At 44.5% G+C, this 12,500-nt stretch overlaps 1 protein-coding gene and 1 pseudogene across 2 annotated transcripts in view; one reads left to right on the plus strand and one right to left on the minus strand.

Moving 5' to 3' along the window:
* Nucleotides 1-2,674, minus strand: part of otud5a (OTU deubiquitinase 5a) — a 12,896-nt gene extending 10,222 nt beyond the window's left edge. The window contains exons 1-2 of one of the 2 annotated variants that reach the window (XM_047586730.1): nucleotides 1,812-2,674; nucleotides 59-149 (exon numbers count right to left, since the gene is read on the minus strand). In XM_047586730.1, the coding sequence (XP_047442686.1) occupies nucleotides 59-149; nucleotides 1,812-2,405 (685 nt within the window). In that variant the 5' untranslated portion in view covers nucleotides 2,406-2,674. Of the gene's footprint in view, nucleotides 1-58; nucleotides 153-1,811 lie in introns of both variants that reach the window. The other variant, XM_047586721.1, reaches the window with a different exon arrangement.
* Nucleotides 2,675-3,996: 1,322 nt separating this feature from the next.
* LOC125009155 lies at nucleotides 3,997-11,664 on the plus strand (annotated as a pseudogene).
* Nucleotides 11,665-12,500: the final 836 nt, after the last annotated feature.

The following is a 12,500-nucleotide window of genomic DNA, read 5'->3' on the forward strand; positions in this document are numbered from 1 at the left end:
AATCAAAACTGTACAGAATTAGCATTATATAAAGAAAAGGTGTGTGTGTGTTTCTCACCAACAGCTCTGAACAGACAGGCTCCGTCCTCCTTCATCTTCTTGATGACGAATCCTTTCTTCTCCCCCAGAGCTTTTTCAAACCAGTGCTCCTGCTGAACACAGAGACAGCGGTTAGAGGACGTCCCACTAGAGGACACCAGAGAGGGACGTCCCTACCGGAGGAACACTCCAGGACATTTAGACACCAGACAGGGACGTCTACGTCCTCCGACCAATCACAGACCGTTAAACTGATTCTAGTCGAGACATTAAATCTTCTGGTGGATTCATAAAACGCTGTTTTATTTTTTTACCTTTCACACGTAGAGAAACTGAATTAAAGTAAAATTGAACCAGAGTTAAGGAAAATTTCTCATTTCTTCTCATTATCACCATCATCATCAGGATCATTATTGTCATTATTATGATCATCCGTTTGTTCCACCACGCGGCCTCCTTACACCACTAACCTGGTCCATGAACTAAGCTTTGGTCACACATTCAGACCAGGGACCTGAAGTAACACAACACGATCATAAACTACACGTTTCTACAACTCAGACACATTTTAACATTAGTTTTAGAGCAAAGAAGAACAAGGAGATTAGAGTTTATATTTAATAAAATATCGTTTGAAACATGAAATCTGGGCTCGTGTCTGATGTGGATGAATTAGAGGCAGAAGTTATTTTCATTAATAAATTTCAGTCTTCACCGTAACTTTCACACCGTGTGAATTGATCCTGTGGACCAGATTAGACACTCTGATGGGCCACGTTTGGGCCGTGGGCCACATGTTTGACCCCCGTGATGTCTTTGATGTGGACAGTGAGGAGACAGGAAACTGGGACGAGTTCTTATTAACTACTGAAATATAACTTAATGATCCCTGAGGGAAAGGACTTGGTCTCAGCAGCTTAGTCGTTATTCAAACATCCTGATAATTACTCTGTGGTTAATGAATTAGTCTGATTTAACTGATGCTGAGGCAGCGGATTAGAACCAACACCCTCAGACTGTGATGCTCACACTAACAGTCCTGGACCTTCACCTGCTTCTACCTGGTTAGACTCAAAGACGCCTTCGTATCAGATTCAGATCTAATCCGAGTCCTTGTCTCCTCACCTTCCTTCCTTCCTTCCTTCCTTTCCTCCGTTACTTCCCTCCCTCCTTCTATCATCCTTTCCATCCTTTTTTCCTTCATTCCATCTCTAAAATAACTATGAACAGAAATAAAAGCAGGTGTAACCGAGTCCTTAAAACCTGCACATGTTCATTTACAGTTTCTATTTTTCTATGAATTATGTGAATAAATGTCTTTCAGGACCTTTGAACTCGTGGGTTTGATGATTTCTGACCAGACTGACGGGAAAACACCAGCAGATCTGATCCTTCCTGGAAGGCTTGAGTTTCCTTCCGCAAGACATTTAACATTTAAAGCTTCTTCCGTCGTTAGCAGCTGATGCTAACGTGTTAGCAAACACAACCACGTCTCTGGTTTTTCATCATTATTGACGCCAACATCTGTAGAGATGTGGATGGATGAACGCGTGAACGTTGCCGTGGTTACCTGAGGCTGATGTGAACGCATGAATGTTGCCATGGTTACCTGACAGCATGTGGGGCTGATGTGAACACATGAATGTTTGGAGGAGCAGGTGAACCACTTATTCTGTAGTTTAACCACCGCGGAGTTTATTTTTTAACACTTTTCGGAGCTAGCCGCGTAGCCACGGTAGCATTAGCTTCGCCGTTAGCCGTTAGCTTCCTACCTGCTCCACGGTGGCCGGATCCACGGACTGCAGCCGGGCCGCGTTCTCGTACTCGTCCTCGCTGTTGTTGCCGGCTCCTTCCTCCGTGTCCTGGCTGGACCCCACTCCTCCCGGCCCGGTCACCCCGGGCTGGCCTCCCCCGGCCAGAGTCGCTACCACCCCGCCGGAGCAGGAGCCTGCCTGCCGCCGCCTCTTGCTCAGCCCGGGCCCGGAGCAGCAGCTGCCTCCTCCGCAGCCGACCACACCGGCCGACACGACGAGCTCCCCGCGGGGGCCAGCCACCATCCCACCGCTGCTGTCCCGGCCGTCGCCCGGTCCGACCGGCGACACGGAGCTGACGGGAGGCGGAGAGGCCTGCTGCGGCCGGGAGCTCGCCTCGATGCTCCGCCTGTCGTCCCGGGCGGAGGGCGGAGCGGGCTGATAGGACCACGGCGGAGGGGAAGCCCTCGGCCGGGCTCCGGTTCGTCCTGCGTGCGGATGCGGATGAGGATGCGGGTGTTGGTGCGGGTCGGAGCCGCTCCGACGGTCGCTGTCATCGGCGTGGTCCGAGACACCGACCCCGGAGCTGGGCTTCTTCTTCGGGAGAATCGTCATGGTGGAGTGTGAGAGGGAAGCAGGGAGGGGGTCAGAGGGTGACGAGTCCTCCCTTTCTGGATCAAAAGTCTCGGTGTGTTCGCCCTCCGACCCGGCCGCGTACCTCCAATCACCGAGCTAAGGCTCTTAGCGAACCGAGTGGACGACAGGAACGACGCCTCGGCTTCTTTTCGACGGTTTAGTTGAACAAAAACAAGAAGCGTCTCCTTCTTCTCGTCTCCAGCGCGTCCACAAACATCAACACAGCGCGACGGCAGCGACGTCACTTCCTGGTTCCACGTCAGGCCGTAAAGCGAGCCTTTGTTTTCATGTTTATGGTTTAAATCCACAAGGGCTTTTTAAGTAGGACGATTATCATTTCCTGTATTAATATATTTATTATTTTAGTACGATTTTTATTGTTTTATTTATAAAGTAATTAATTCATTATTTTGGTGCGATTGTTATTATTTTAATTATTAATTCATTAAGATGATTATTATTTATACATCACAAGAAATATTTTCTTCTTATTGCTCCTTTCCACTCATGGAGGTGTTGATTTGAAAATGTAGTTTGCATTTACGTTCAAATTCTGTTGTCCACTTTCATATAGGGAACAAATACATAAATAAATCGTTCTCTTTATTATTTTATCTATTATTTTATAACACCTGATTGTCATCCTCTATAACAGCTTGTCGCTGTCCCAGTGTCATCAGGCGAGAGGCGGACAGGTTTATACTACAGCAGGGCTGTTTCTAATTATTATTATTCGTAATTATTTTATGAAGATGGTTATTATTTTATTCATAGTTTTATTGAGGTGATTATTATCATCATTTTTTGTTTGAACAGAGACTATACGTTCTTAATATTTATTAAATCATTCATATTTTCAATCATGAAATATTTAACCAGCTTAAATGTATTTTGTTTTAATTCTGTTTAGTTCCTGACTCCCTGTTTGAAACTGAAATACTGTTGCATGTGTTTCAATGATTTTAATGGGTATTACTACATCTTTTAAAAGTGTCTTTTTAACCCAGTGAGGGTCTGATTTAAAACAATATAAAGTTGAAATTTAATCAGTTGTCTCGTCTCTCACCACCAACGACACAGCTGCGGTTTTACGTCAGGCCGTACAGGGCGTTGCCTAGCAGCCTGCGGAGAGGCAGCTGTGAGTGATGGAGAACAAAGAGTCGGCTCCTCTTCCTCATCCTCATCCTCATCCTCAACCTCAGAATGAAACTGAACACATGTTGAGACGAATCCTGAGCTCTATGAAGACTCTTGTCTGGCTCCTCGGGCAACATGGCGCCACCGTGTGGAGCAGACGACGCATTGCACCAAGACACCGATCTATCTATCTATCTATCTATCTATCTATCTATCTATCTATCTATCTATCTATCTATCTATCTATCTATCTGCTTGATGCAGCCAATGATTTGACCCTTCTCCACCAGACTAACATCTTCTCCACCACCACGGGATGTGTCTTTCCACATAGTTGAAGAAATGAGAAGCTCCTCATTGCATCAGTTGGTCTTAAATAACTTGTTGAAGATAATCACCATGAACTAATGATCCACCAGGAGGCGCTGGACTATGAGCTCAGTTAGATCCAGGTGGAGGAGACTGGCCAGACTGTGTATTTATTTATTCTGAGTTATAATCATTGAGATTAGTCATTTAGAGCAAATGCAGAATCTTTATTGTCACTATGAGAAAAGGAAAACACATGTAACACACAGACACACAGGAAATGCACCCAAAGCTGCTGTTCTAATCCTCCAGACTCATATTGACGGCTGAGTGTGAGACATGAGAGGAGGAAAGGAGGACGTGGTTCTCGTCTGTCCTCTCTGTGGAATGTTGTCTGTCCTCTCTGTGGAGTCGTCCCTCAGGCTGAGACATAATTACACTGACGAGCTCAGTTTTCCAGCTTCGCTTCATTCCACAAACGTAAAGATTCTGATTTGCATAGAAGAAGAAATGTGCTGTCAGAGCACATGTCTCAGAGGGGCGTCTCGGTCCACATGTCCAGAGAAGAACTGGTTTGGTTAATTATCAGTGGTTTTACGAGACACAAGACATCACCACTGTGATACGTCACTATGATACATCATCACTGTGATACATCATCACTATGATACATCACTATGATACATCACCACTATGATACATCATCACTATGACACGGGACATGTTATGATGCTCTGAACTGTAAAAATAAAGAAATGAACTTTCTAAACTAAGGAACATCAAAGAAAAACGTCCCGTGTTTCATTCCAGATGTTTTGTGAGTTCAATTTCACAAACATGTCAGGAATCTGTGGGAGGAGACGGACGAAAGACGACGCGGGACAAGACAGAGAATGACCAGAGTCTCCACAGAGACACACCACAGTGAGGACAGAGGACAGAGGACAGACACAGAACAGAGGACAGACAGAGAACGGAGGACAGAGAGGACAGACAGAGGACAGAGGCCGTGGGTCCAGTCAGGTCAGTTGATCTGGAGACGTGGGAATAATCGATTCTTCATCTGCAGCTTTGACTCAAAATGTCCTGTGAATGAGAAAAGATGAATTCATGAAAAAAGCTTCAGGTGGAGCCAGATATATAAATGTTAAATAATAATGTAGATTCAAACAAAACCTTTTATTAATGATGAGAAGAATTGATGTTAAAATATTCAAATGTTACAGCTTTAGGTTTTAACTGTAGTTTATTATTATCAGGATAACGTTTTATTATTTACTGATATATATGATAATAATCAGACCAGATTCATTTAGACCAGGTCCTGTCTCTAACAACAAGGAACAAGCTACAACTCCAACTACTATTATTATTATGAATATTATTTTGTATTCGTACCGTCTCAAAGCTCAACCTTTGTTTCTGTCCATTTCTTCTCAGGTGTGACCTGGTTTCTGAGCGACTTCCTCTCAACATGCTCCGCCTCCTCAACATGCTCCGCCTCCTCCTCTACCTGGGAGTCCTGAACCAGCTCAGCGGTGAGTCCACCATCATTATATTATATTATATTATATTATATTATATTATATTATATCATTATATTATATTATATTATATTATATTATATTATATTATATTATATTATATTATATCATTATATTATATTATATCATATCATATTATATTATTCAGGTGTCAGGTCGACCCCGTCCTCCGTCTGCTCAGTGACCGGTCCAGTCGTCCTTGGCTTCGGCGGCCATCTTGTCCCGGTCCAGGACCGCTGTGCCTTCTCTCTGGTCCGGACCCCCGGTCTCCAAATCATCGGCTCCTTCAGGGAACGGCGGCGCAGAGACGTCAGCTTCCTGGACAGTCTGGTCCTCCGTCTGGACGGGGAGGACGAGGACATTCACCTGAGACAAGACGGAAGTGTCCAGGTGAGAGACCTTTATGGTGTTTATTTTATATTTTCAAGGGGACACAAGAGACAAAGAGACAAGAGTTACAAATTGATTACTAATTAGTAGTAATCAATTAGTAAGTAATTAGTTACTAATTAGTTATTAATTAGTTCCATTAGTTTTGAGCTTCTTTTATTGCGTAACGCTCTAGATACATGTTTACATTTTAAATTACATCAAACTATAAAAGAGTTTTAGAAACGTTTCATCACCAGATTATTACTGAGACCCAAGACCCAGACCCAGATCCAGACCCAGACCCAGACCCAGACCCAGACCCTGACCCAGACCCAGATCCAGACCCAGACCCTGACCCAGACCCAGACCCAGACCCAGATCCAGACCCAGACCCTGACTCAGACCCAGACCCAGATCCAGACCCAGACCCTGACTCAGACCCAGACCCAGATCCAGGCCCAGACCCAGACCCTGACCCAGGCCCTGACCCAGACCCAGACCCAGACCCTGACACAGACTCAGACTCAGACCCAGACCCAGATCCAGACCCAGACCCAGACCCAGACCCAGATCCAGACCCTGACCCAGACCCAGACCCTGACTCAGACCCAGACCCAGATCCAGACCCAGACCCTGACCCTGACCCTGACCCTGACCCTGACCCAGGCCCAGACCCGGGCCCAGACCCAGACCCAGACCCTGACCCTGACCCTGACCTCTGACCCAGACCCAGGCCCAGACCCTGACCCAGACCTCTGACCCAGACCCAGACCCTGACCCAGGCCCAGACCCAGACCCAGACCCAGACCCAGACCATGACCCAGACCTCTGACCCAGACCCAGACCCTGACCCCAGACCCTCACCCAGACCTCTGACCCCTGGTTCTCTGTACAGGTCAGTGACTCCAGTCTGAACCTCACCACCTCGTCCCGGTCTCTTCATGGGGTGGAGATCTTGAAGCATGGGGGCGGAGTCTCTGTCCAGGTTCTCCTGTCCAACTCCAACGCCTCCATCTTCTTTGACGGCACCACGGCACTGATCCACCTCCCAGGTAAAAACTGGTCCAGATGGTCTAGAACTGGCTGTGCTGAGGATGTGAACTGAGTCCTGTTGGTCTGGTTCTAGGACCGACCTCCATCCAGGGTCTGTGCTCCAACTCCACGGAGCGGGAGCTGAAGGAGTTTAGCTCCAGCAGGTAACAGCTCCCTCCACCTCCCTCCTCCTGACCCCTCCACACCAGACTGAACTTCTCCACATCAACACACCCAGCTGGACTCGCAGATCATCAACATTACCACCATGGGGTCCAGAGGGGTCCAGAGGGTCCAGAGGGGTCCAGAGGGGTCCAGAGGGTCCAGAGGGTCCAGAGGGGTCCAGAGTCCCTAACACTGACTCAGTGACTAGTTTAAATCACGTCTTATAACCTGTGACCCCGACAGTCTCTCTATGGATTTTATATCCTTCTTTTAATAAACGTGCCTGTGTATTAATGTATCATTATTATTACATCATCATTATCATCATTATCATTATTATACTATTATTATTATTATTGTTGTTGTTGTTGTTGTTGTTGTTGTTGTTGCCACTGTCCTCCTGCTGTTTGTCGCCCTCTAGCTGTGGGACACAACACACTGAGACTCCTGACGGACGGATTAACTGCACGATGATGACTGAATGGTGAACACACACACACATAGTTCAGAGTCGTACATTAAAACCCTTAAAATCATTTTATCAACGGCCTGAAATGTCTGAATTAAACTAAACCCTTAAACTTAAACCCCCCAAACCCGAACCTGGTTGAGGACCTGGTTCTATGAAGTGGTTTCTTCTTTTCTCTGTAGCTGTAATGTCCTGAATGAAGCTCCGTTCTCGTCCTGTCATGGACACGTCGACCCTCAGCCCTTTGTCGACGCCTGCGTCCACATGTTGTGCAGATACCCGGCGGTGGACGGTCTGAGCTGTCGGTACATGGAAGACTACGCCCGAACATGTGGTCTGATCAGTAACCAGCTGCTGGAGGGATGGAGGCCTGAGGCCGGCTGCTGTAAGAGTGTCCCTGTACTTCCTGGTGTCTCTTTACTTCCTGGTGTCCCTTCACTTCCTGGTGTCCCTTCACTTCCTGGTGTCCCTTTACTTTCTGGTGTCCCTTCACTTGCTGGTGTCCCTTCACTTCCTGGTGTCCCTTTACTTTCTGGTGTCACTTTATTTCCTGGTGTCCCTTTACTTCCTGGTGTCTCTTTACTTCCTGGTGTCCCTTCACTTCCTGGTGTCCCTTCACTTCCTGGTGTCCCTTCACTTCCTGGTGTCCCTTTACTTTCTGGTGTCACTTTATTTCCTGGTGTCCCTTTACTTCCTGGTGTCTCTTTGCTTCCTGGTGTCCCTGTACTTCCTGGTGTCCCTTTACTTTCTGGTGTCACTTTATTTCCTGGTGTCCCTTTACTTCCTGGTGTCTCTTTGCTTCCTGGTGTCCCTGTACTTCCTGGTGTCCCTGTACTTTCCGGTGTCCTCTGCAGCCCCCCCGCTGAGCTCCTGTCAGGACTCGTGCAGTGATCATGAGTTCTGTGGAGAAGACGTCAGTGGTGAACTTCGCTGCCTCTGTCTTCGCTTCCAAATACAGATCGACTGGAGTCTTAGGTGAGAACCATACACAACAGGTCCACGGGTCTACCCGTCCTAACGTCTGTTTAATAACTGATCATTAATATCGGATAGTAAGTATCTGATCGTTAATATCTGATCGTTAGTAACTGATCATTAGTAACTGATCGTTAATAAATGTTCGTTAGTAAGTAATCGTTAGTAACTGATCATAGTAACTGATCGTTAGTAACTGATCGTTAATAAATGTTCGTTAGTAACTAATCGTTAGTAACTGATCATAGTAACTGATCGTTAATATCTGATCGTTAGTAACTGATCGTTAGTAACTGATCATAGTAACTGATCGTTAATATCTGATCGTTAGTAACTGATCGTTAGTAACTGATCATAGTAACTGATCGTTAGTAACTGATCGTTAGTGACGGTTAGTGACGTTAGTGAAAGATTAACACGACATGTGTCTCTGTGTCCAGGTCATGAGAGGACGGTCTGTGAGACAAACTCTGCCTCAGTGTCTCTGGCTTCTTGTCTCCTTGTGGACAGAGGCATCGACTACTCTGTCCTTCACCTGAATGATCCGAGCTGCTTGGGACAGATGGACGAGCGCCACATGGTGACGTTCAGCTTCGACAACGAGAATCCATGTGGAGCAGTCGCCACAGTGAGGACACGTCTTATGTCCATGTCCATGTCTCTTTCCCTGTCTTCATGTCCACTAACTGAAGGTCTTCGTCTCTTAGACCACAGATGATAAGATCATTTATAAGAACACGGTGAAGACAGACAATTCGTCCGGTCTCATTTCTCGTCACGGTTCCGTCAACATCGACTTCTCGTGTTTCTACAGTCAACCAGAGACCAAGCGGCTAACGCTAAGAGTCAAAGGAGGGTATGTTAAAAATATCACGTTAGAAATATAACGTTAGAAATATCATGTTAAAATATAACGTTAGAAATATCATGTTAGAAATATAACGTTAGAAATATAACGTTATAAATATCACGTTAAAAATATAACGTTAGAAATATAACGTTAGAAATATCATGTTAAAATATAACATTAAAAATATAACGTTAAAAATATCACGTTAGAAATATCACGTTATAAATATAACGTTAGAAATATAACGTTATAAATATAACTTTATAAATATCGTATTAAAAATATAATGTTATCAATGTAACGTTAAAAATATCACGTTAGAAATATCACATTATAAATATCACGTCATCAATATCACGTTAAAAATATAACGTTAGAAATATCATGTTAAAATATAACGTTGAAAATATAACGTTAGAAATATCACGTTAAAAATATAACGTAAGAAATATCATGTTAAAATATAACATTAAAAATATCACGTTAGAAATATCACGTTAAAAATATAACGTTATAAATATCATGTTAGAAATATCACATTATAAATATCACGTCATCAATATCACGTTAAAAATATAACGTTATAAATATCATGTTAGAAATATAACGTTAAAAATATAACGTTATAAATATAACTTTATAAATATCGTATTAAAAATATAATGTTATCAATGTAACGTTAAAAATATCACGTTAGAAATATAACGTTATAAATATAACGTCATCAATATCACGTTAAAAATATAACGTAAGAAATATCATGTTAAAATATAACATTAAAAATATCACGTTAGAAATATCACGTTAAAAATATAACGTTAGAAATATAACTTTATAAATATCATATTAAAAATATAATGTTATCAATGTAACGTTATAAATATAAACATTAAAAACTTCAGATTTGTGTTCCGTGCTGATGCAGCTCTGCGATGCAGGAGATCGTGTCGGGTTCCTGGAACTACTCCCTGACCATGGACATGTGCTCCGACCTGTTCTCAGCACATAGACTTCTCCGAGGGGGTCCAGATGGACCAGACCATCTACATCAGCGTGGGGGCCGACGGCCTGGACCCCCACCTCATCACCATGGTGACCGAGTCCTGCTTCGCCACCAACAGCGGCAGCGGCAGCGACCAGGGCGGCCTCCGATACGACCTCGTCAGCAACGGGTGAGGGGGGTCAAAACTAGAACTGGTCCAGAGGTGAGGAACTGGACCAAACCAAGACCAGGTCTCATCAGTTCTCATTCGATTCATGAAGATCTGAGTTTGATTTAAAACCGATTGAAAATAACAAAAATATAGAAGGTCTGAAGGATCAGGACCAGGATCAGGGTCAGGTCTGGATCTGGATCAGGATCAGGACCAGAATTAGTATCAGGATCAGGACCAGGATCAGGGTCAGGTCTGGATCTGGATCAGGATCAGGATCAGGATCAGAATTAGTATCAGGATCAGGATCAGGTCTGGATCTGGATCTGGATCAGCATCAGGATCAGGTCTGGACCAGGATCAGGTCTGGACCAGGATCAGGACCAGGTGTGGATCAGGATCAGGACCAGGACCAGGTGTGGATCAGGTCTGGACCAGGATCAGGTCTGGATCAGGATCAGGGTCAGGATCAGGATCAGGATCAGGGTCAGGATCAGGATCAGGTCTGGATCTGGATCAGGATTAGGATTAGGATCAGGATCAGGATCAGGTGTGGATCAGGATCAAGATCAGGTGTGGATCAGGATTAGGATCAGGATCAGGGTCAGGATCAGGATCGGGATCAGGTCTGGACCAGGACCAGGACCAGGTGTGGATCAGGTCTGGACCAGGATCAGGATCAGGGTCAGGATCAGGATCAGGTCTGGATCTGGATCTGGATCAGGATTAGGATCAGGATCAGGATCAGGTCTGGACCAGGACCAGGACCGGGACCAGGTGTGGATCAGGTCTGGACCAGGATCAGGATCTGGATCAGGATCAGGATTAGGATCAGGATCAGGATCAGGATCAGGTGTGGATCAGGATCAGGATTAGGATCAGGATCAGGATTAGGATCAGGATCAGGACCAGGACCGGGACCAGGTGTGGATCAGGTGTGTTGTGTCTTCCAGGTGTGGGAACCCCAGGGACGGGTCAGTGAAGGTCCTGTCCTATGGGGGGCGGAGCGTTCTGTCCTTCCAGGTGTTTACGTTCAAAGGAGGAAGTGACGACGTGTTTCTGAACTGTACAATGAAGCTGTGTCTGCAGAGCGACAAGAGCTGTGCGCCGGTAACACAACCGCTACACAACTACTGCTACTACACAACTACTTACTACACAACCACTGCTACTACACAACTACTGCTACTACACAACCACTGCTACTACACAACCGCTGCTACTACACAACTACTGCTACTACACAACTACTGCTACTACACAACTACTGCTACTACACAACCGCTACACAACTACTGCTACTACACAACTACTGCTACTACACAACAACTAGATCTATAGATATCAGACGTATAGATATCAGATGTATAGATATCAGATGTATAGATATCAGACGTATAGATATTAGACGTATAGATATCAGACGTATAGATATTAGACGTATAGATTGTAGACGTATAGATAGTAGACGTATAGATATTAGATGTATAGATATTAGATGTATGGATTGTAGACCTATAGATATCAGACGTATAGATATTAGATGTATAGATATTAGATGTATAGATTGTAGACGTATAGATATTAGATGTATAGATTGTAGACGTATAGATATCAGACGTATAGATATTAGATGTATAGATATTAGACGTATAGATATCAGACGTATAGATATTAGATGTATAGATTGTAGACGTATAGATATTAGATGTATAGATTGTAGACGTATAGATATCAGACGTATAGATATTAGATGTATAGATATTAGATGTATGGATTGTAGACCTGTAGATAGTAGATATTCTGGGCTCTGTCTCAATCAGAAATGTCAGGGGGGAGGCAGGAAGAAACGATCCATCCGGCCTGAGGGGGACTCAGCCTTGTTCTCGTTGGTCTGGGGAACGTAGAGGTAAGAACCAGTGGGTCAGTTAAACAGGAACCTTTATTCTGGACATGTGATTCTTTCCTGAACAGCTGATTGGCTGTTTCAGATAAATCCTGAACTATTCTGCATCTGGCTGATGTTTATTATACGATATATTTAATTATGATGATGTGTTTCTCACG

The sequence above is a fragment of the Mugil cephalus genome, chromosome 1 (genome assembly GCF_022458985.1).
Source record: "Mugil cephalus isolate CIBA_MC_2020 chromosome 1, CIBA_Mcephalus_1.1, whole genome shotgun sequence".
NCBI lineage: Eukaryota > Metazoa > Chordata > Actinopteri > Mugiliformes > Mugilidae > Mugil > Mugil cephalus.